The 25,936-nt window shown below is 38.7% G+C and overlaps 1 protein-coding gene across 3 annotated transcripts in view; it reads right to left on the bottom strand.

The window, feature by feature from the left end:
* LOC136830339 (uncharacterized) overlaps positions 1 to 18,281 on the bottom strand; it is a 69,992-nt gene extending 51,711 nt beyond the window's left edge. Inside the window, exons 1-3 of one of the 3 annotated variants that reach the window (XM_067089780.1) lie at positions 17,596 to 18,281; positions 6,365 to 6,475; positions 1,964 to 2,063 (exon numbers count right to left, since the gene is read on the bottom strand). In XM_067089780.1, the coding sequence (XP_066945881.1) occupies positions 1,964 to 2,063; positions 6,365 to 6,466 (202 nt within the window). In that variant the 5' untranslated portion in view covers positions 6,467 to 6,475; positions 17,596 to 18,281. Of the gene's footprint in view, positions 1 to 1,963; positions 2,064 to 6,364; positions 6,476 to 15,928; positions 16,057 to 17,595 lie in introns of those variants that run through there. The other 2 variants (XM_067089778.1, XM_067089779.1) reach the window with 2 other exon arrangements.
* Positions 18,282 to 25,936: the final 7,655 nt, after the last annotated feature.

The following is a 25,936-nucleotide window of genomic DNA, read 5'->3' as shown; positions in this document are numbered from 1 at the left end:
ACGATCATTTTGCAATGCACAGCAGAAACATGCAAACCACAAATGAATGTGACGATGAGCCTATAAATTATAACTGTCAAAAATCCTCAATATATTGTTTGAAACGTACTAACTAGCATATCAGGTACTGTACTTTATTTTCTTGTTTTGTTACCAAAAATGTGATCTTTTCCCTGTGCAAGATTTTCTACAATTAAAATGAATTTTTTGTAAAGCAATGGAAGAAGAAATTTACAAGAGTTACTAACTAATAATGCAGGCTCTTGGGTGAGACATAGTATATGGTATGAAAAAATTGACATACAAGTCAAGTTTCTCCATAGCTAGGAATGATTTGAGTTAACCAGTTGGAAAAGAAAGACTTTTCTCCTATCTCATCTGAATGCTGGAGTGAGGGGCTGCTTATCCATATATATGTACTAATGGTGTTAGGGAAAAAAAAAAAAGGAACTGAGTAGGCTACATAGTCCTTATGCGATCTGTGGACCTCTCTGGATTGGAGATTTTTGTTTTTTTATAATGCTGATTGTATGCACTTTGTTGTGCTTATGGTCAGGAGAAAAAGTTGTTTAGGTGAACTAATAAGTATTAAGATGTATAAATATACAATAAACACCCCGTATTCGCGGGGAGGCGTACCACCCCCCCGTGAATAGCTAAAATCCGAGAATACTTATAACCCCTCTAAAACACTTAGAACTGCCTATTTTGATAGTTCAAACACACACACAAAAAAAAAAAACCCTCTAAAAATGCTCATACCTGAGTATTTTAATAGTTTTATCACAAAAAGTGCATTTAGTCATGAAAATATGAAAATACAGTAATTAATGAATATTTCTCAGTGGGCGAATTTTCCGCGAATAATGTGAATATATGTTCCATAGAGAAACCCGCGGATTGCTGGGCCAGCGAATCGTGAGAAAGCAAATACGGGGGTTTACTGTACATTAGTTTTTCCTCATGACTGATTACAGGTTAGTGTGCAGTTAGGTAAGGAATCCCAGTAAAGTTTTAGTCAGAGGAATTGAGAGGACTTGTGGTTGTAGACTGTTTGTAAATATAACTAGGTTGAGCAACGACTGTGTGATTTTCTCCCCTAGAAATTGCTTAACCAGACTGCTGCTTTTGATATAATCAAGATATAATCAACACTGGCTCCCAAGAAAGTGAAACCACGACAGAACTTTTCCATCTATATCATTTTTATGAATGTAATCTGTATGAAATCACAGTTATAGAGCCATTGCTTACAGTACTTGCTAACCTAATGATACTGTACATGGAATGTTCCCGTCACTGCCTAAGTGTGGAAAACAACACCTAGCTCTAAGTTATCCAGCATCCAGAGCTGATGCCATTTCGACGAGTTTCATTTCCTGCGTAAATTTTCTCCATTCAAAAATAAAATAGGAAAAAAAGGAACTATACACGTTGTTATTATTATTCTGAAGATGAACCCTATTCACAACGAACAAGTCCACAGGGGCCACTGACTACAAATTGAAACCGCCAGGGATATGATGTTCATTTGGAGGTAACAGATAGTAAGAGGAAATACAGAAAAAAGAGAGATCAGTTATTAGAAAAGAAAAATAAACGAACAATTAATAAACAAAGAGATAAAAATGTAAATAAATCATTAAAATACAAGGAGAATTGTTTTAGGACAGCAATGCATTGCATCTAGCTTGGACTATTGAGATTCCAATTGCACAGCACCCTCATGGAGATTATTCCACAGTCCAACGGCCTGAGGAATGAAAGGCCTTTGGAACTGAGAACTTCAACAGGGAGGGACATTTACTACATATTGCTGCTGCTGTTGAGCAAATCTGTTCACTTTCAGCAGGAAAAGAGGTTCAGGGATCAATCGTTTGTGTGAAAGATCTGTTAAAACGCAGCTCGTGAAAAACTGACAACAAAGGACAATCTGTCGATGATCCCGGTCAAAACTTCTCACCAATTGCATCCTGAAGCAGGTCACGGTTATCTTCTCCGTTGTCTAGGTACCAGAAGTCGCGAAATCGCGCCTCCACCTCTAAAACATTCTCTGCCTGTTCCTGCAATGATAAATAAACAATGACTGATATAAAAGGGGGGCAACATTTTTTGAAGGATAATTAATCACTTCCATTACAGACAAACAGGAGGATACTACCTGCAGTCTACCTCGTGGAAAACTGTAAGCAGTGCCGATGCATTCTACATTTCACTTGTCATCCCCTTCCGTTGGACTTTTCCTACTCTGCAGTCCAATTCCTTGTGTTTGTCTCGTTTCAATTTTTGCCTTTCATCTAAAAACACCTTACCTTCCTCATCTCCATCAAGAGGAAGAGGGACATTAAACTTACACGTTTCTTAGACCATAGCAGTGGCCAGCCAGTCTGAACGATTCACTGTGCCCTAGAGGACTACCTATCCCCACTGCATCTGGTTGTACAAACATAACAAAAGAAAATCAGAACAACATACATGACCATGCTTTGGATGGGAATGCATTTGTGTAAATATACTACTAGCTGATCGTGAAATACAAATTTTTGAACAGTTCCATTGCTTTATACTTATACACCACCAGTTTACAAAACCTTATTCTCATAGCCTTTGCCATAACGACTCACTCAGTGTCGAAAGGGGACATGGTGGCCTGGTGGCAGAGAAATGCCTGAAACAGGGAGTGATAAAATCACTTAACTGCTGAATGGATTGTGGGACAGAATTCCCAAGCTTCTAAGCAGAGAGAAAAGAAAATCACATACTTCAGCAATCCAAGACTTTCTGAGTGGTGATCTTGGCACAGAATTACGAAGCTCTCTGAGGGAAGGAAGACTTCTGTAATATAGGTCTCTCTAACATTGGCCAAAACTATAGAATAGGATAAAATATACCATATTTGCCTGGGTATGAAACACACACTCACGTAAGACGCACCCCACCCCTATCTTACAAGGATATTTCGTGGAAGAAAATATTAGTTTGTTCACCATACATTTATTGAAATATACAGTATTTAAAGTGATTTTGAAGGGAAAAATGTTTGATTCTGTGCATGAAATATACAATGTTGTGAGAGTATCCTGGAACAAAGTATGACATCATATGTAAATTTACACTCACCTTCAAAGGGAACTAAATAAAATTTACCATAAATAAACAACGTTTTTGCGCTACCATGACAGGCCATCAGAGCGGTGCTATGATTTTGTTTGCATCCACTCATTGCGAATGGCTGACAGGCTAACTAACTGCCGACGTTTTGTATGCAATTTTTCATGTTTGTTATTCATAATAAAATATTGAAAACAAGCCGAATTATCAGTCTTTTATCACAAATTTATGAAAACCTGATACGTTGGCAGTTAGCCTGTCAGCCATTTGCAATGAGTGGAAGTAAACAAAATCATAGCACCAGTAGGCCAAATTTATAAATCCTATTTTATCTTAAAAAAAAAAAAAAGAAAATGAGGAAAAAAAAAAGAGGTCACCTTCCAGGCCGAGACACTAGGTCGGAAACAGACATACGATGGGGAAGATTTAAGTTTAATTTTCAAAGAGATAAAACAAAAAATGTGCCCAAGATACAAAAGCAACATGTAACATTAGGGATTGATAGGGTCGGCGTAAAGCGTTCATAACAGGAAGGAAAAAAAATGCTAATAAAAGCCTTTTTACTCATCCCTATTTGACCTGTTCAAGACAAGTTTGTGATCTGCACGCCCCTGAAGAAACAAAGAACTGGATTAGAGAGACGACAGTTGTAAGTAGACTCTGACTTGGGGACAAAGGCAGTAAACCTGACTAAGGTATAGTGTTCCCAATGAGGCATGCTCTCCGGATCAAAAGTCAACAAATGCCAAATCATTCATCTTTATCTGAGGCAGACTTCTAACAAGAGGAGAAATGAAAGACAGACACAGAGGAACTGTAGAACTGAAGCCTCTGCCACAGCAGAAACAAAAAAGGAATACTGCAGATGAAGAGCTTTATGCCACTCTAAGGAATGCAGACTAACTCAGAGGATAAAAAAAAAAAGTAGTAGCAGTACGATAAGAAAGGTGGTCCAATACTGGAAGATACAGCAGTATGAGAAAGCTGTTTCTTGAAGCAAATGTCAATCATCTAAATTTCCAAGCTGCTGATCATTAGATGTAAAATACATGATAAAACTTTAGGAATGAGTTCATAGCTGAAAAATAAGCCAAGCTGCAGACCATGACAGGTTATTTTTCCAATGTCCAGCAAAGACGATCAAACGAAAGTAAAAAGAAAAGGAGGAAAAAGTTGTCAACACTCAGTGCATTTTGTCTAGGCAAAAATACGATGACAGAAAGCTAAATTTAGGATGTGAGAGTCAGTCAAGTGATGTATTCAGATAATTTTTGCCGATGTATTAACTTCTCCCAAAAGGTCCTTTTATCCCATAAATTACAATCCTACCTCTCTCAAAATCTAATCACTTGTTCTCAGCTGTGAGGGCAACCTTTAGCAAAATTACTGAAGAATGATTATTAATAATTTGAATATAGAATTTAGGCCAGGGGCCAAGCACTGGGACTTGTAAGGTCATGCAGTGCTGAAACGGAAATTGACAGTAAGAAGGTTCGAAAGGTGTAACAGGAGGAAAACCTTGCAGTTGTTAGGAGAGGTTGGAAAGTAAGATGGAAGAAAGAGAATACGAAAGGAGGTATAGTAAAAGGAACAAATGGGGTTGCAACTAGGGGCCAAAGGGTCGCTACAAAGAACCTTAAGCAATGCCTACAGTGCACCGCATGAGATGCACCAACAGCACTGACTCCCTTCGGGAATGCAGCCCAGCACAGAAAAGGAAACCGAGACGTAAAGACTAAACTACAAAAGAGAAATGGCAAACGAAAGCAAGTAAGATATCGAACAACAAATAAAGTAAAAGACATGAGACAAATAATAAACGACCAAACCAAAAATGGAACCAGGGTTCAAAATAAACCGGCAACTGAAGAATTCCAAATAATGGCAATCAGTAACAGACCGAGGAACCAGAGCAATGACGACATACCAGTCACCCAAAGGGGGCCCTGAGGCATAACCGATCCCACTGTTTGGAAGACAAGTCAGCTGCCCTCAATAATATCTTGTATGCATTCTGCAATATCTCCTTACTCGATGCATGACTACATTCTGCAAACTTAGTCGACTTTATTGGGTAGATGTAAGCTCTCCTAACTGAGTCTTACAAAAAATTCTTCAGAATTTTTCACACGCATGCCACAGGAATCGAAGGGAGTATAAAATTTAGGCCCAAGGCCAAGTGCTGGGACCTAGGGGGTTGTTCATCACAAAATGGGAAATTGAGATTGTAAAGGTCTGAAAGGTGTAACAGGAGGAAAACCTCCCAGTTGCACTGTGAAACAATACTTAAGAAAGGGTGGAAAGTAAAATGGAAGAAGAGAATATACAGTAAATCCCCCGTATTTGTGTCCTCACGATTTGCGGACTCACGTATTTGCGGATTTCTTTGTGGAACGTATCTACCGACTGTTCGCGGAAAATTCGCCCATTCGCGGTGTTTTTCACTGAGAAATAATTACTAATTACTGTATTTTCATATCATTTTCATGACTAAATGCGCTTTTTGTGATAAAACTATTAAAGTACTAAGGTCTAAGCATTTTTAGAGGGTCTTTCTAGTGTTCAAACTATCAAAATAGGCAGTTCTAAGTGTTTTTAGAGGGGTTTTAAGTATTCGCGGATTTTAGCTATTCGCGGGGGGTGCGGTACGCATCCCCCGCGAATACAGGGGGGTTTACAGTAAACGGAGATGCAGGAAAACGAATGAAAGGGGTTGCAGATAGGGACCGAAGGAACGATGTAGAGAACCTTTAGTAATGCCTACAGTGCACTGCATGAGATGCACTGAAAGCACTACAGTGAACCCCCGTCTTCGCGGGGGACGCGTACCGCATCCGCGAATACTTAAAACCCCCCTAAAAACACTTAAACTTCCCATTTTGATAGTTTAAACACAAGAAAAACCCTGTAAAAATGCTTAGACCTGAGTACTTTAATAGTTTTATCACAAAAAGTGTATTTAGTCATGAAAATTATATGAAAATACAGTAATTAGTGAAAAATACAGCGAATGGGCGAATTTTCCGCGAACAATGGGTAGATATGTTCCACAGAGAAACCCGCGAATGCGTGAGTCCGCGAATCGTGAGAACGCAAATACGGGGGGGTTTACTTACTCCCCTTTGGGGATCAAGTGCCCTCACATCACACACAAAAAACACGGAACGTAATTACAGACAACACGCTAACTCACACTCATCGGCCGACAGCCTGCTTGGAAAACCCACGAGAAAAACCCATACAAACAACTCACCCTGGACATCTTCTGACGATGATCCCTTCTGCGACCAGAATCTCTCTTGTCATCGTAATCTCTCTGGTCGTCGTAATCTGCATAGTCATTGTAATGAGCCATGGTGACTTCCTGAAAAGGGGGAAAGAGAATGTTACACTGATATCTTCTTTAACTTTTACAAAATATTAAAAGTGGAAAGAAAAAAATAAATGCAGAAATTAACATATAAATTGATAAAAATGAAAGGAAATTGTTAAAATACAAAGAATTGTTTTTGGGTAGTAATGCACTGGTTCTTGCTTGAACTTTGAGATTCCAATTGCACAGAATCTGTGGAGTTATTCCATTAAGTAACACAAAACAAAATGATCTCCGATAAATAAACTCTGTATAGCGTGGTTGTTGGTAGAACACTGCCCGTAAAATATGTTCGTATGAACCCTACAGACCGCATTGCTGAACATCAAGCATTCAAGCGCCTTCTTCACAATACAGTATACATTAGTTTTAAGACGATAATGACATCACAATCCATTTCTCCCTTATTTAATGACAGTCTCTTTTATATCTGTGACTCTTTATAGTACTCAAAAATATCACTTTCAAATTCACTACACCTTGGGAAAAGCTCACAACCATGAATAATCACAATTCATAAGAGTAAATGCCTTGACAATATAAAAATGGTGACAGATTCCAAAGTGCACAACTGATGAAACTCTACAGTGGAGAACAGTAACCACAGTTCGGAGAGCGATTTGCAGAACTGGGGTTGATTCAGTGAGTGGCTTTATCAGTTCCCACCCCAAATGCTCTTGATTACCTGCCCTCTATTCCTTATCAACAAGACAATCAGCAAGCAACATTTTCCAGAGCCCATACAGACAGTTCAATCTTCACTCTGCACATAATATGAAATGAGTCGCACAGGTTTTTATTCTTGGATCACGAAGCAGTTCCCGTTTTATTAAGAACTGTTGCAGTGACGATTCATATTTTATTATATTCAACGTTTTTCTAGTTTAATATCTCCATTTCCATACATATACATATTTTTTACATCTTTTTGGTAAGTATTTCTTGTTAAGTATTATGACTTGTTCTTGTGATGTCTGGTATACTGCCGCTGGGGAAAATTTACACCCATATTGCTGGTAGCTGTACCTGGTAATTTAGTAGGAAATTAATCCATAGCATTTCTTGTCCCAAGTGTGAAGAGTAAAGTCATGTAATTTAAAGTGAAAAGTGATAAAATGAACAGGCAAGCACTTCTGAAGAACTACAGTTACACTGGACTACTGGACGGTCTACAATAGCCTGTCTGATAAGGAATTTGCACATCAAACAGGCAGTCAGTCAGTCCGTCTTCTTTGTTGAGTAGCTGTAGTCAACTAGAAAGTTTTGGGTACATTATCCTAGCCTAGGCTTCTTTGATGAGTAGCCAGAAAGTATAGTAGCTTGCTAGGAAATGTTAGATACACTACCCTAACCTAGGTACTTACTGCTGGTACTTACTGTTTTTTCCTAAAAACTGCCAAAAATCTTTACACATCCCAACCTAACTTTCCCTTAACCTAACCTAACCTATGTCTATGTGCCTTGACTTGACTGGGGTAGGATCTGCCCTCCCTCCGAAAAAGATCTTGAATATTTTTGGCCATTTCTGAAACAGTTTATACCCATCCAGTCTGCAACCAACCCATTTTTTTATTTCAAGTAAAAAAAATAAGAGGCTGTATTTGACATTTCTTTGACTAAATTACCTGTTGCTAAATAAAAGCAATTGCAAAAATCCATAAAATTTCAATACAGTAATAGTAATTTCCCATTTCTACAAAACTAAATTTCAATATATAGTATATTATATTATTCTGATGATAAAATATAATCACTGCAAGCCTATTCTATTGCATTCAGCACTTAGAGCATATTTCCTAAATTTGAGAAATGCTTGAATTTTTTTTTTTTTTTTTTTTTTGGTTACTGTAACCATTACTATAATTTACACTGATCTAAGTTAGGCTAGGGGGAGGTATGCCTCCTGCCCTCGGTAAGGACTTGGTAGTCCTGTATTTCACTTTGTGTTTCTCAGATCCAAAAACCTTGAGTTTCCAACTGTGGTCCCCCATATAATTTTAGGATACAAGAGAATTCTAGTACCTAAAGCTACTAATTTGCAAGAGAAATGAATGTCAAATTACAAAACACACTTTGCAACATGGGTAAATCATATTTTCAACTCCAGAATACAATTAAGGTTTATATTGGCTTTAGTTTTTACTAGGCTTCCAAATAAAATCCAGTAAGGATAAGCTACTATTGAGGGGTTAAAAATGAAGAACAGTTGCGCACATTATTTCTGAGGCTTACAGCCTTCATGAAAGCAGTTCAAAGACTTACTGTATTTCAACTTTACTGATCCTGGCACCAAGCCCTGTCCTGGGGGTGCTTAGCCCACAATGGACTCTCCCAGCATGACATTGTGTCCAGCAGAATAGCTTGTGTGCAACTATTCTGCAGTATTAAAGGATTTGAAAAAATATAAAAAAGAGAGCCTATGAGCAAAAGAGGGACTGAGACGGGTAAAACTGCACTTATGTTATACACTATGAGCTATGTCCCGCAACTTGCTGACCAAAAATCCACAGAAATTGGTCATTTTGGCAAACTTAGGCCAGTGTAAAAGCAAAGGAAAGTCGCATTTCAGCAAAGATGCAACCTAGCCCAACCTCCGATTACTTAACCTAACCTAGGGCGTTGTGCCCTGACCAGTCCGGGACAACGCTGAATCCACCAAGCCTTCTGTTTAATAGAGATGCAAGCTAGCCTACATTTTCCCTAACCTAACATAACCTACGACTTGTGCTCTGACCTGCCCAGAGGTAAAGCCCTCTTTGGACCCCCTCATGCTCCACTATTATAACACAAATACAGACTAACCTAACTTCCCCTTACTCTAACCTCAAACTGATATGGTACGTACAAGATCTTACCTAGTGAACCGAGTGGTTACTACTGACTGAGACAGGGTGTATAGGAGGTGGGTACAGGGCTGCAACTGTGTCGCAAGTGAATCTATTTTTCCCAATTGATTTGATAACACTCTTGTTGGCTGGGCAATGCATATTTGGTATTTAACACTGTGTGCGATGTGGAGTTAATAACAATTTATGCTCAATGCAAATTCTAACAACTTTGACACCTATCACCTCACAATAGGCATCATACCAATTGCCCTCACAGTCATGATTGAAAGGACAAATTCCTGGGCAGGTTGACACACCCTCACCAAATCATTTATGATAAGGGGCATATGACTGGCTGGTTAGGCCTGAAATTGAACTGAAGAATATCATAGGTTAATTTGGAACAAACAGTGCGCTCATAGGCTACTTGTCACAAAAAGGTCGGTGGACTAGATCGACGGTTCTCACAGGCCCTATGTAAGAAACTATGCATGCACAATAACCATGAGATGGATGACACCCTTGAAACAGGTCGCTCCTTTGAAACAAATTCAAAGGCGTGACCTGTTTCATGGGGTAAACTTCCACACTGACCTGGTTTTTTTCCACAGTAAACACAAAAAGCATGATTAAAGCAAATGTACTGAAATTTGTTTGTTCGAGTACGCCTAGTGTGCAACTGAAGGGTCACGACTTTCTTATAAGGGGGGGGGGGAGCCCCTGGCCAGATAAGAACATGACATGTGAAGTAAAGTTAGGTAAAGGTAGTTTGTTTATGTTGTATTCCCTCTGAAATTTCTGCTGCTCAAATATACTGCAGTTTTAGCCAGGGCCCTAGGCCTATGTCTGACCTACGTATTCTAAACGCTTGCAGCTTAACAACAAGTTGATAACCTGGATTGCCCTAAACAGGCCTAACCATGGACATCTTCACCTTGTGACAGCTTCCATTACAAATCAACTTTTTTTTTGTCACATAAAAGAATTTGTATCCATTTCAGTTGAAGCCAAAGTTAGGTTAGGCTAGGTCTATCTGGCGCGGGTTCCCCAATATTACCCAATGGCTTCTGTTAACCCTTTGAGCACGTCTGTCACCTGTGAACGATGAGAGGTAATTATAGTGGAAGCGCGAGCGTCAATTCCAGTTTACCACCATAGAAAAATGTTTGCCCTTAAAATTACTGGTCCATTTTTATTTACTTATCATCAGAGAAAACTTGATGGCAATAACTATAGCAAAATCCACCGTGCTTTGCGGCTAAGCCCTGCCCACTGATTACGTCATGATCATCCCCCGAAGCTGATTGGTTTGCAATGGTTTGGAAAAGTTGGTTAATCTGTAGTACTTTTCATCTTAATTTATTTTGCAATGGTTGTTTTACCAAACTATAATATGTTCTGCTGATTATCAAAAGGAAATGTTATATTATCCACTGAAATAGAATCATAATGCACATCTTCCTAAAAATGGTAAAAAAATAAGAAAACATGAATGAAGTCAGGAGTGTTTCGTGATGCTGCAATGTTCTTGTTTGTAAATGAGGTTCACTTGAATACGGAGGTGACACAGGAAATGTCTGCGTTCGAATTTGTGCGCTTGAATTACAGGACAATGATAATTACCGTCTGATATTGTCGAGCGTGTCCACCATTCTATATTTTAACACAAGAGACTTTCTCAGGGTTATGCAGACCGTTATTTCACATTGATTTTAGGAAATTTTACTACATCTTAATAGTCATAAAATTAATTTCATTGCAATCGTTTACACATTTGGTGGGGTGACAAGCAGTGACTGCACTCTACAAAACAAGAATAGGCCTACGTTTAACTTAAAAATTACAGTATGACAGGCTATACGAGTCATATGGATGTAATTTGCTGAGAATTTTCTTAAGAACATTTTATCATTTCAAAATAACAGGATCATGAAAAATGACGTAGAGCTATAATGTCCTATGTCTTGTTATTGGTTTACGCAGCTTATGATGTTTGGATTATAGGCCTATCTTATATTCAGCCGTTTTATTGTAGTTCTAGTGGTTACTCTTGTTTTTGTTCCTGCTGTTATGTGCTTGTAGTGTCTTTGAAAATTTTTCATATGGTAACGTAACCTAACATTGCAGAATAAACATAGACCTATTCATAAAATACTGGTGTGAAGAATTTCTACCTACTATTGTGAACTGAAATTTAGTATTTTATTTTAATTAAAAGTAATCGAGATCTTTATGAACATAGTCTACACTAGAATCTCCTAACAACAGAGAGAGAAAAAATTTACTGACTCATATGTACCCTTTTATCCAACAGGGTGATATACAAGCATGCCCCCAAAATCAAGTTATTCATGGGCTACTCGCAGGCTGGTCTGGATCATCTCATACATAACTTTTTCAGCTATCATTTATATTTTCCTTATTTTCATAAGTATCTTATGATGCCTTCCTACCATAGCCTTCATTTTCACAGAAATGCTACAGCAACCTTTTACTCATCACAGTAATATAATTTGTTATCCCTTTTGTAAATATACTTCCAAAATAGTTCATTGAAAGCAATTTGGTAGTTGTGTATAAGGCTGAGACAGCCCTGTGATTGGTCTGTGTGTGTTATCGGCTATGTGCCCACACATTTTACTTTTATTCTCTGTGGTATGTTTTGAGACAATGACAGGGCGTGGGCCCACACATCAATTTCTTACTGTAAATAGTTTTCTGCCTGCATCTGTTGGAAACAGAGTAGCTTTCAATTAATATAGTAGTTTCAACTCCACGATATATAATGTACATACATACAGTGGAATGCACACGTATAGGCATGTGCATATACACATACACGCGTACATGCATGGATGGCCATAGTAATTGTAACGCCACTTATACCACAGAGAATAAAAGTAAAACTTGCGGGCACGTAGCCGATGACACACACAGACCAATCATAGGGCTGTCTCAACCTTACACACAACTACCAAACTGTTCTCAATGAACTATATTGAAAATTAAAAAAAGGATAACAAATTATATTACCTGTACTGTGATGAATAAATATAAAGCTGCTATAGCAATTCTATGAAAATGAAGGCTACGGTAGGAATTAACAATAGTAGGCAACTAATTCTTCACACCAGTATTTTATGAATAGGCCTATGTTTATTCTGCAATGCTAGGTTACCATGTAAAAATTTTCGAAGACACTACAATCACCATAACAGCAGCAACAAAAACACGAATAACATCAACAAGAACCACAATAAAACGGCTGAATATAAGATGGGCCTATAATCCAAACGTCATAAGCTACGTAAGCAGGATCATAAAAAATAACGTAGACATTATAGGTCTACGTTATTTTTTGTGATCCTGTTATTTTGAAAGGAGAAAATGTCCTTAAGGAAACTCTCAGCAAATTGTATCCAATATGACTTGTTTAGCCTATCATCCTGTAACTTCGAGTTAAACGTAGGCCTATTCTGGTTTTGTGGAGTGCAGTCACTGCTTGTCGCCCCAACGGATGTGTAAACGATTGCAATGAAATTGATTTTATGACTATTAAAATGTAATAAAATTTTCTAAAATCAATATGAAATACCAGTCTGCACAGCTCTGAGAGTCTTTGTCTTTAAATTAGAATGGTGAACGCGCTTGACGGCACCAGATGGTAATTATCATTGTCCTGCAATTCAAGTGTACTGATTTGAACACAGACATCCCGTGTCATCTCCGTATTCAGGTGAACCTCAATTTACGAAAAAGAGCATTGCAGCCTCACGGAACAGTCCTGACTTCACTCACAATTGCCTATTTTTTTTTTTTTTTACTCTTTTTAGGAAGATGTGCATTATGATTTTGTTTCAGGGGATAATATGAGGTTTCCTTCTGATAATCAGCAGAACGTACTTTAGTTTGGTAAAGCAACCATTGCAAAATAAATGAAGACGAAAAGAACCACAGATTAACCAACTTTTCGAAACCGTTGCCATCCAATCAGCTTCAAGGAATGATTGTGAAGTAATCAGTGGGCATGGCTTATCTGCAAAGCAGAGTGGATTTTGCTATAGTAAATGGATTGTTGGAGGTTTATTCAAAAAGGCCACCGATTAGTAAGAGGAAACTGGAATCATCATTAAAAGATTCACAGGCAGGAATGTCATTGCTCAATTTGCAGACAAAACTCAAAAGCCTGATTGTACTGTTTACAGTATAAGAAGCAGTGATGTTGCTTGAAGAAAAACGGGCTGTGCAAAAGAAGACAAACAACATGTCTCTGTGAAACTTGTCCTAACAAGCCACCTTTGTGTATTTTGCCGTGTTTCAAAATATACCAAAGCAAGTATAAAAAGGCCTGCGAATGTAATAAGCTATGCAAAACCAGTGGTTAGTTGAAATTTTGTTTTAAAGAGTTTTCTGAATGAAAATTCCTATTTCATTTATATATACAATTCTCACAGATGAAAGTATATAAGAAAAAAATACTTTTTTATAATGCTCTCAATATTGTTAGATTTCATTCCTGTCTTTACATCATATAAAAGAGGTTTTCTTTGTTTTCATATAATAAAAGTTGTCTTGTATAAAATAAAATTTATATCGTAAATTCTTTTCCAGTGTTTTCTTCAACACTACAAAATCTCAAAATATTTTTATGTAAAAACGTACCTATTTCACTGAAAAACAAATAATTTTTGTATTGAGTTATTTATCAGCAGATGGTTGCAAATTTAATCCACATGCTTTTTCTTCAGATTTAGCTCCCCAAAAAATGCTGGGTTAATAATTGTGTATGATGCCATCCTAAGGTTTATTGTTTTTTTTTTGCCATTTTTTATAATTTTTCTGATAAACTTAGCATTTTTCAGTACTTTAATCACCTTTCAAGAAAAAAATAAATTAAGATATAGAAAATTTAGGGTCTGTTCTTATAGCAAAAGTTACATGAAGCCAATTGGAGCATTTATTTTTTTTTATGAAGTTTTACACATTCAGGGGGAAAATTCAAAATACATATTGATGCAACCTAAGGGTTAAAACAATCCCTACGATAACATCATAAAGTAATAGGCCTATTGGTTGTACTGAACTCAGAGTAAGCGGTCAGGGCTGCTGTAGGCCTAGTAGGCATTTCAGAGGGAATATGACCTAACTAGACCTACCTTTACCTAACTTAACCTTGGATGCTGTGTCCTCACCTGACCAGGGAAAAGGGGGGGGGGGTGCTTTGCACCATTGGACACCCCCCAATTAATTTATGACCACATACTACATAGTGTGCACGTACATGGCCCCAACCTAACCTTTCCTAGAATACTTTATTCTGGCCTAACCAGGCCTTACCTGCCTAACCTGACATAGGGCACCGTGCCCTGACCTGCCCGAGGGGGTGGTGGCTTTGCCCTCCCCTCCCCTCCCCAACCACAAGTAACAATAAATATCAGATGGGTATACAAACTGGTGGGACGAAATTTAGGAGGTGAAACGGTAGAACTATAGTACAACTCCGCATGGGGGTATGACCTTGGAAATTGACTTTACCTATAGTATTTTGTTTGCTTATCGAGAATTTACCATTATTTTTTGTCGGTGGACTGTAATTAACCTTTAATTAACATGTAATTAGCCTCAGAAATATGTTTTTGTATGCAGTGTTATAGGGGAGCTTTTGGTAAAAAAGTGGAGTTGTGGATTTTCCTTCACCAGGAGGGATTCGGGGGCGAAGCCCCCAATAAGTAACACGGCCTGCTAGGTTAGATTAGGGTACATTAGGTTAGTATATGAAGTTCCTATAAGGTAATTCTATATATTAGCTCCGCGCCTGTTTTTACCTTTCCAACTGGTTTTTTCTACACTTTTAGGGGTTCTGATACTGGCGATGCATCCGTTTGTTGTCGGCCAAATGGAATGTCCCTTCGCCGTGTTTAGTACTGGCCCGGGAAGGGTTGGGTACCCATACGTTAACAAGTTGTTGCACTTGCCGGACGGGATATGAACCGTTCGAAACAGACCCGTGCTCTGTCTAGTGAAGATCGCGTATGGAAACCCCTTGTTGGATGGACTTCGGGGGTTAATTACAGGTTAATTACACTCGAGCGCCAAAAATTAGAGGCAAATTCATAATTGGCAACCAAAATCCTGTAGAAAAAGTTAAGTTAGAAAGGTAGTCGCGGCCGCGGAGCTACTATATAGTTCTACCCGTTTTATTATGCGGTGTTATAGGGGAGCTTTCGGTTAAAAAAAAGGGGAGTTGTGGATTTCCCTTCACCAGGAGGGATTTTGGGGGGGCGAAGCCCCCAACTAAGCAACACGGCGTGCTAGGTTAGATTAGGGTACGTTAGGTTAGTACAGTTCCTTTTAAAATCGATTCCCTCAGAAAATCCCTTCTTAAACATATAGCTCCCTGATGACCTGCGCATGCGCAGAACCATTCATAAAACAAAATGGCGTCTATGCAAGTTACCCTGTACTTTTACCCTCAGATCCTGTAAGCCTACTGTCCTTCAGAGCCATACCAAGAGGGACAATGGCCTAGGCTTAATCCTAACCTATCCATCCTACGACCTGGCGAAAGTATAGAAGTAAATATCCCAAGTATATATACACTAATTTCCTCACTCACTAGGATTAAGGACGTGCACTCTTTATCACTGTCAATGAAGCACTACTGATGAATTGCTTAATACGTTTGGTCTTATTTGGGTTTCTGCCTCTTCCTCTTCTTCTTCTGCGGTCGCCGGGAAGAACTCCGGGGCTAGGAAGCTGAGGCAGCGTTGCCAATCCATAGCCGTCGCGCCAAAATACTAGCGAGACTCGAAAATGTCGATATGTTTATATATATGTCTTTTACTGTAATATGCAACGGTATAATGCTGAGATGAAACGGCACATGAAACGCTGTTTGATCGTTGCAGCCATATATTTCGGGTACTTCGTTCTGTGGCCCTGTTCGCTGGTAAAATGTAATTTTTTACCAGTGAACAGGGGCACAGTAGGAAGTACTTGAAATATATTGTTGCAGCTTTCAAATAGTGTTTTATGGACCTTTTTATCTTTGTATATATATATATATATATATATATATATATATATATATATATATATACATTGGTGACACCAGGGTGATAAAAATCTGTTCCTACTACACTCATATTTCAATTGGTGAATTATGAATGAGCCTCTTAAAACCACCAAAAAGAATAGTAGCTACCCACACATGCACAGAAGGCCCATCTGTAGTGCACCAAATCCTCTTACAGACCTAGGCCTATGCCATTTACTTCTCCCTAGCGTTCTTCTTTGATTTCTTGTCACTCAGGTTCTTCCATTCCAGAATCAATTTTAATCGATCTATCTTGGGATTTTTTTTGGAGGGGGGGGGGTTGTCCTCTACTCCTTCCACCTAATGAACACTTCTGAATCATACACCCTCCTTTCCACAAGACTCAGCCATCTCAAAATCCTCTGATGTTTCCCCTTTCCTAGACCTACACTTTCGAGCTTGACCATGCACAGACATGCACGCACGTACATACATATAAACACATCAGTACACACGCACACACACATACACACACACACACACACATATATATATATGCTTAATGTTTGTAAATGTCTTGTACTCTCTTAGCATGAAGCATTTCAGAGCTAGAAGCTCAGAATTTTCATGTCCCCCCAAACCTGATCCACAATGTCAAAATATCATCCATATATACTATCTAAATCAAGAGAGTAAGTTGCAAAAGGCCTCATCTAAATATAGTACAGCTTTGTGCAGATCAAATTTACCTTCATATAATGCCAACTACTATTTTAGAAACATAATCTACTCAAGTCTTTCAAAACCAAGAAGGGCTGACTGAATAACTATTAGTTATCTAAGCAATCAATCGAACCTGTTTAGGCCTAACTGAAAATAGTTAGCAAATGTCAATTTTCAAAAAAAAGAAAAAAGTCGAAAGTCGCATTGGCAATTGGGAATTTCTGATCTTGAAGTAGTAATGTGATGTTTTACAAAGGACTACGTACATACATCCACCTAAATTGAACTATAAAATTTAAAGGTTGCAAAAATGTTCCTCCATTTTCGAAGTCAGGATTACGGAGGGGCGACGAAAAGTAGCGAGTTTTCGCTACTATTGAGTCATGTTACGCCCATTCTTGGATATATCAGTCTAGACGAATCTTCTTTCATTAACTTTTACTAAACACGAGATGACAATAGCGATAATTGTTAAAATTAAATCCATGCAAAGCTTAAATCAACGTTTCAAAAGCCTCAGTTACCGAATAAACTGCAATATTGTAGAATTTGAAGCTAGATGAAGCGATGTTGGTCCTGTCTTTGGGCTTCCGAAAAGTGGGACACAGTCAAGGCAACGCTGAATGGCAACAGTCGCCCACTCATCCCGTTCGAAACGCTGAACATAATTGCGATGTAGTCTCAAGCAAAGTGGTAGATTAAACAAGTACACTTATGCCCCTCGGGGTAATGACAATGTCCGATTTTACGTAAACAATCGATAAGGTTCAACGTCATAACACGAAAGGCATTTGGGTGCGTTCACTGGTGTCGAGGCATCGCATTCTTTCATTTTATCAGTATGATAACGCCACAACTAGTCAAAACAATTAATTTTAATTATTTAATGAAGCTTTAATTCGAAGATCACCAAACTACTTCGTATATTTATGAAACGCGGCGTCTTTTCACCCAGCCCAAACGAACCGCACCAACGTACCCACCCTCTTTATGGCCTCAAGCACGCCCGCCATTGACGTCATTCCTCTCGTCTGATAATCCGCGAGAGGCGACTGAAAGGGAAAGTATGACGATGTTGCCGCCGCTGCTTCATCGACGTTTGGACACTTGTGATTGCTGACTGAATGATGGCGAAATTCCTCTTCCAGGGAAATCATCGCGACTGGCACATACATGGGTCTATTTTACACACTCGTTCTTTCTGTCACTCTGTTAATCCTGCGCCTCCGACTATCAGTAGTTATCAGGACATTCTATTTCCGGTATTTGAGAATGATGGCACTCGAATCGGACATATTTTTTGTTATTATCTGTCATGAATATCGATTTGATAGATATTAAAACCTTTAAACCTAAGAACGAGGAAAATCTAGTATTCTACATCATTATATACTGTATATACGTATCAAGTATCTTTCTTCATCCTACTGAACAAATCACGAACCTTGTTACCATTATTATTATAAAATAACGAAATTAACCCAAACTTTAGACCTATAGGGCGATTGCTTTGGAGAAGGGCCCCCCTGTATTGCTAATGATCAGGTGTTATTTTAATTTCTAATTTACGTCCGTCGAGTTTATTCATCTCATTTCAGGATATTAAATTTGCTAAGATTTAATGACGTTGCTTTTAAATTGCCGAAAAGCATGACGCGGCAGTTTTGGACCTTTAAGACCACTGTGCGCATGCTCTGATACGTCGGTCGGACATTTCAAAGCATTGCGCAATATTTGTCTCCGTCCAAAAATCTGTCATTCATAAGCATTTTCCTTAGGACCTACCGGTAATCCAATAATTCTGGCTCGCAGACTGTGAAGAACAACCATTTTCTTTAAAGACAAGTATAAAATAGGACCGTTTTCTTAATGTAAATCTTAATATGGCTAAATATAGTTTTAAATTCCTCAAGCTTTAGGAAGGCTACAGTTCCCATTCCAAGGTTTACACTCGAGAAAAGTCTAGTTTTATCCTTGATTTTCATGTTAACCCTCTATTTTTCTTTAATAATTAATTTGCATTTAAAAGAGGGACACCCAGAGACTGGTCAAGGGATCGAACAAAGTTGCTCGAGTTAATCGAGTTGGCGTAGGCCTATGTGATATACCGCCTTGATTTTAATATATAGATATAGATTCCTGTGTCAAGATAGCACCTAGAGAACACACGAAAGGGCTAAGTGTTCATCTGTAGTCAATTTGGCAGGTGACACGCGTCAGTAACAACTGAACACCTGGTGAATTTCGTTATGACTTTGCCTCTCCAAAGAAATTATATTTTTATAGATTTATTTTAAAAAAAACTGTTTTGTTACGCGATTGTCTCCGTGACGTAGGTCTAATTTAAGACTGTTTGTGACGTAAATGTTCATTCTTAGATTTATTTTTTTTTAAAAACCTGACTGGATTTAAACTCTGATTATTCTTCCTACAGACACAACATTAATACATCCACGAGCTGCTCTGGGAGCAAGAGCCCGTGATGGCATAAGGCCTGCTTAATCTACAATAACATTGATTGCTCCCTCACTAGATAAATAATACTGTAAGTTTTGCTGTGACGTAAAAACTTATTTTCTTACTAAAAGCACACACACAGAGACATATATATATATATATATATATATATATATATATATATATATATATATATATATATATATATATATATATATATGTGTGTGTGTGTGTGTGTGTGTGTGTGTGTTGTTTGTTTTCTTGAATTAGTATTAGCTGCCTTTAAGGGTTTATTTGTTGTCACTTGTCAACGATAGTTTAGTCACTCGTCAACGATAGTTGGTTGTTTATCAGATGTTGACATCCGTATATTTGTTGCTGCAGTGGTTACTTAGCTGCTTTACTTTCATAATCATGGCAGTTTAACCCTTTTGACTAATTGTTCATTGATGGCCGTAAATTATCTATTAATATTTATTATTCTCGTTTAGTTGTTCTCTCGTGTAATTGGCTGGTTCAGACTGGTGGATCCCTCGCGGTGGCTCCGAACTGGATCCTGCCCTTGCTGGAAGTTGCTCCTGAGTTCCTCTGATTATAAAGGTGGCTTCCCGTCGTAATTGCTATGCGACGTAAAAACATCCCGACAGAGCTCCCTGTCGAACTACTGAAGACTACGACTAGAAGAACGGCTGTTCTGCAATTTTCTGGAAGTCTCTGGCAACACGAAGACCTGGTGATAGAAGCTCTTGGACCCATCCATCGTCATCCGGATACCTTATCTATCTAAGGTCCTGTATCGTCATACTAGCCGAAGTTAATTATTATTGTTACTATTATTATCATTACATTATTATTATTAATATAATTTATTTTTTTATAGTTCTTTATTCTTATTATCCTTCACTTCTTTCTTCACGTAGCCCTGGGATCCCAATTGAACCCATAAAATCCTTTCAACATCTTTGGGTTTTAAATTAAATAATTTTTGTTACTGCCTTCGAGGCTAATACGTAACAATGTGTGTGTGTGTGTGTGTGTGTGTGCGTGTAGCGTCCGAATCTATCCGAGTCGAGAAAGGCTTTATGTTTGTGATACTTGTCACAAGCTTGTAATTGTTTATATCCATAACTTATATGCGTGTATGTGGTATTTACTTTTCGTAATGAGTTGTATTCTGGTGTGCTCATTCTGTCACAAATGGAGGGAATACAAGAGACGGGTTAGATCACTCTCTGCAGTCCACGACTTTATAGGTCTAGTGGAATTCTGTCCCTAATTGCTTTTTAATTTATATCTTACAACGTTTTGTATTTAACGAGGTGGTTTGATAGTTTTCTTCAGAGTTAGTTCCCTGTAGTGGTAGCAATGGGTTACCTACAGGCTGTAGAGCTATGCCTAGATTAAGGCTCCAGGTTTCAATAGTAGCCTACTACAGTAGTAGTAGTATTTGAAAGAGTAGTTCTAAGTAAAGGCTTAAGATTGCGATAATTGTAGTAGTAATAAGTGTACGTCTTTGAAAAAGCTCCTAATTTCCCCTCCCCTCTTCAGTTCTTGCTCCAATCTGGGTTTGAGCTAAACGAACAAATGATTAGCAACATTACCCCGCCATTTTTTTGCTTGAAATAGGCCTAAATATTTTTCAGGCCAAAAACTAGAATACAAGATAAATTATTACGTCCACGAACAAATACTACATTGAGATGTAAACACCAGCTTTGTTAACTGTACAAGAATTTTGAAACAAGCGAAGTATCTGAGAAGATATTCTTCTGTCAAGTGGCTCATGTAGCTCTAGGTCTAAGGAGAATGTATAACAAACTCTTGAAATCATTCCCAAGATTAATGTCAAGACATGTATAGATAGCACATTACACAACGATTCATTTACGAAGTGATTATTATTCCTCACGTGCCTCCAAGCAAGCAGGGGGCCGTGACCTGGAAGAACTAACAGCCCCTGAAAACCTATTTCGATCGCAAGCACAGGTTTAAGGGAATTGTTATAGATTATCAGTCGCGTGTGGAATAAGTGCTGGGCTTGAACGTACGTATTCTCTGGCGTTGCAGATAATTCTCCAATCCTCCTACTGGATTTTTGAATAGATATAGTTACTAATTTCTTATTTAAAAGGAGAACGAGACAGGTTGCATAATTCACAGAGGAAGATGTAGTAAGGTTGAAGCCATCCTTTTTTCAAGAAAAATGAAAGAAGAATGAGCGAATACATATAATTTTCTCCTTCTCTTTCCCTCCCTTTCTGCCTCCCTATCTCCCTACCTGGTAGGATATACTCCCACCCCTTCTCTCTCATGATCGTCCTTGATGACCTTTTCTGTTGTGACGTCAGTTTACTTGATAAACAAATCGAAACAAATTCTTCCCGGGAACGAAAATAGATTCTGCTTGGAGCAGCAGGTAAAAGGATATCCATTTTAGACTCATGATTATAACGAAGAGAGAGAGAGAGAGAGAGAGAGAGAGAGAGAGAGAGAGAGAAAGAGAGAGAGAGAGAGAGAGAGAGAGAGAGAGAGAGAGAGAGAGAGGCAATATCATACATTAATTCTAGAAGCTTGTCATAACAATTGCATTGTAAAGGTCTGGCTTCGGTCTAGGTTTTTAGAACAGACCAGAGTCACTTGGACCGTTGATCGGTTGACAGAGGCGCGAGCAGTGCTCTTCGATCACCCGTCCTGACACAGCTTCCAGCTACACATTTTATATTTCTCTACTTCACCTCGATTAAAATCAGTTGTCAAAGTGGGTAATTATGCCAATTTACAACTAATTTATCTAATAACCTCTCGTTTGCTCCGTTTTGTCAAGCTTACCCAAGAGATGATTTCTCTGGAGAGCTAAATTTAGGAGTTGAAACTCGCGTTGTGATTCTTGAGTCCGAATTGAAAGGTGAGGAAGAAATAATGCAGAAGAAGAAGTGACTAGACTGATGTATGGTGCTGTTAGTTGCTTATAAGCAAAGAAGGATTAATGTATTGAAAAGATTCCTTTACTCTTGTCTCGAGAACTTAACACCATTCAAAGAGGTAGGTGTTATCTCTGTCTCAGTATATATATATATATATATATATATATATATATATATATATATATATATATATATATATATATATATATAGAGAGAGAGAGAGAGAGAGAGAGAGAGAGAGAGAGAGAGAGAGAGAGAGAGAGAGAGAGAGAGAGAGAGTGGTAAAGTGGGTAGCATAAGAGAAGGTAAAGTTTAGAGTGTTTACAGATGGTTTGGTCATGTGGAGAGAATATAGGACAACAGGACAGATTTGTGATAAGAGTGTAGCCTACAATTTGGAGGTTTTATGAGGAAGGGGGAGAGAGAGAAAGATGTAAGAAAAGTTGGATAGATGGGGGTGGAAGGGGTGTTAGGCAGAAAGGAAGGCCTCTACATTCAGGAAACAAGAGAATGAGTGGATGCCAGAGTTGAATGGTGCAGTAGGGGGGCTCGACGTCCTGTTGAAGCTGAATTGTGCTGAACCCTTTGTGCAAAAGAGATTTTCACTGCATTATCCAGCAGACCTTAGCTCTAAGGAGCCAGTGTTTTTGTACGGGGGGCAAAATTGAAATCCCACACTTCTTTAACATGACATCACCTGAGTGCAAATAGCAAACAAAGCCTCTATCTTCTGTAATTAAAACACTACTTTATGCCTAAGCAAGTTAGTCGCCTGCAAAGAGTGAAGGAGAGTTCATGAAGAAGTACCAGCACTGTGCAAAGTAATGTTTCTCCATCTCACGCTAGATATCTCTTCTGTCTTCAGGGAAGTCAGGCGAAGATATGGCCTGTCTCTCGTCAGTCCTGGTAGCAGGGATCTTGGTCTCCCTTGTGGAACCTTCCATTGCCAAGCAGTACAACTTGCTAGTTCTGTGTTCGGTTGGGCCACGCAGCGTCTACCGCCTGACGCTTCTTCTTTCCGAGATCCTTGCCGACGCCGGTCACCTCGTCACCCACGAGTCGACTTATGGACCTTCCTCCAAGTAAGACAGCTGATTTTCTTACTGCTCGTTTGATTAATTATCAGTAACTGGTTCTCAGAGGAGAGACTTGAGTATGATTGTTGGCAAGAGTAAACTCATGAAGAGAAAATAACTGATACTTACAAAAATGGAGCCATGAATGTTAACTGGGATGCTGAAAGAATAGAAGCAGTTTATTAATATTCAGAAGCTTCTATATATTGCAGTTTGACTACCATCATGATGTTTCATTTCATTTTGTCCTTATTTTAAACTTTGGATGTGAAGTATACTCTTTGTAGTAGGAAATTTTCCCATTTCAGACACCCGAACGTCACAGAAGTTCTCACAGGGGTTTCTGTCGAGCGCTTAGAAGATATGAACATCTTCCACTATAGGAACACCGCAGTCGAATTCGACTGGTTCAGTGATGTCACGGAAAAAACAGGGCACGTGATGTGGAGGAATGACCACATCAGACGCCTTTGGGAGAAACGGCGTGATTCCGATGCTGTTGTGATTCTCAGCGTAATGAAAGAATTTTCTAGTTCTTTCCTGCTGGATTATGAGGGAGCGTTTGTTACCCTGTGCTCCTCTGGAGCTGCTGTAGAGCTCCTGAGCTTAGCCAGCTAGGTGAACTGGCTCCCTCTGTCTGTGATACCCAACAATAAGTTGGTGTATGACGAACACATCTTCTTTCTTGAAAGGTTGATAAACCTGTGGAGCACGTGGACCCTGTACAGTGAATACGAGCAGGAATCCACCTCCGTGGCTCAGAAAATTCTCGAAGGATACTTTCCTGGCATGCCCCCAGTGGAACAGCTTTTCGAGAGGGTCCGCCTGACCTTGATCAACGGTCACTTTGCGCTAGACGGACCTATGCCCTTGCTACCCACTCAAATTGAAATCGGAACTATCACTGCAAAGCCTCCCAAACCTTTGCCCAGTATAAGTCTACCAAAAAGAAATAAAAATATTGTCACCAGTCTGTAGATTCATAGGAAATGGTGCATTGTTTAGGAAAAGTCCAGTTTTACTAGAAAAGTTGGAGGTGGTGGCGATAAAAGACCTCTATGAAAACAGTCATTTGATGCTTATTAATTGGTACTTTGCCCCTGATGGGGCTATTCCACTGCTCCCTACTCAGGTTGAGGTTGGGACTATAAGTGCTAAGTCTCCAAAGCCATTGCCTAAGGTTAGTTGCAATAAAACAAATGGATATACTGCACGTCACCAGAAATATTTGACAGTGGTCTTTTAAAATAAATTTAAAGTTGTAATTCTATGAGAGCATGCTGATTGTTAGATATGAATCAACAGAACGAGGAAAACAAACCTAGTATGGAAGGTTGTCATTGCAACGGCACATTTGAGACCTGATATTATTATTTGTATCTAGGAAAATAAATGTCTAAGTGTAGTATCCTAGCTGGGAAGGGAAACTCCACTTCCTCGCGTTCTGGGTAGTGGTTCTCGGTCTTTCTATTGCAATAATCTGTTCTGTCTGTGCACGGCTTTGCAGATGGTGTTACAAGGGGAGAAAGGTAGGGGGTAGGAAGGAAAAATTCAGTTGAATGGAATGTCACTTTTGGGAAATATTGTGATCATCTGAGTTAACTAGCACTAGTCAAGTCTGGGGATGCTAGCCATGAAAGGAAAGAGACTCCAGTTACAGTAAGAGAGCAAGAAGTTGGGGGGACCCATCTGCAGGTGCAACATTCCTTAAAATATGTAATGTGGTCTCTTGGTATATCAGAGCAGCTTAAAATCAGTACAGTAACATTGGCAGATTACCAAAATACTTGATAAAAAGGCTTCAAATATGTTTTTGATGGGATTTGACAAAGCTAATTCAGTTTCATGCATTTGCTTATATCTTCACCCATACAAGACTGAGTCTGTTGTTCAGATCTTCAGTGTACTCAATACTGTCTGTTGTTCAGATCTTTAGTGTACTTCTTGATGTCTGTTGTTCAGATCTTCAGTGTACTCAATACTGTCTGTTGTTCAGATCTTCAGTGTACTCAAATCTGTCTGTTGTTCAGATCTTCAGTGTACTCAATACTGTCTGTTGTTCAGATCTTCAGTGTACTCAATACTGTCTGTTGTTCAGATCTTCACTGTACTCAATACTGTCTGTTGTTCAGATCTTCAGTGTACTCAATATTGTCTGTTGTTCAGATCTTCAGTGTACTCAATACTGTCTGTTGTTCAGATCTTCAGTGTACTCAATACTGCCTGTTGTTCAGATCTTCAGTGTACTTCTTGATGTCTGTTGTTCAGATCTTCAGTGTATTCAATACTGTCTGTTGTTCAGATCTTCAGTGTACTCAATACTGCCTGTTGTTCAGAGTCAACCAATAAAAGAACAAAGACAGAATTTGGATAGACCTATATCTTTAATTTGACCTTAGCACTGATAA

This window comes from Macrobrachium rosenbergii, chromosome 46, assembly GCF_040412425.1.
Source record: "Macrobrachium rosenbergii isolate ZJJX-2024 chromosome 46, ASM4041242v1, whole genome shotgun sequence".
NCBI lineage: Eukaryota > Metazoa > Arthropoda > Malacostraca > Decapoda > Palaemonidae > Macrobrachium > Macrobrachium rosenbergii.
This window is presented reverse-complemented; position numbering and strand designations above follow the sequence as displayed.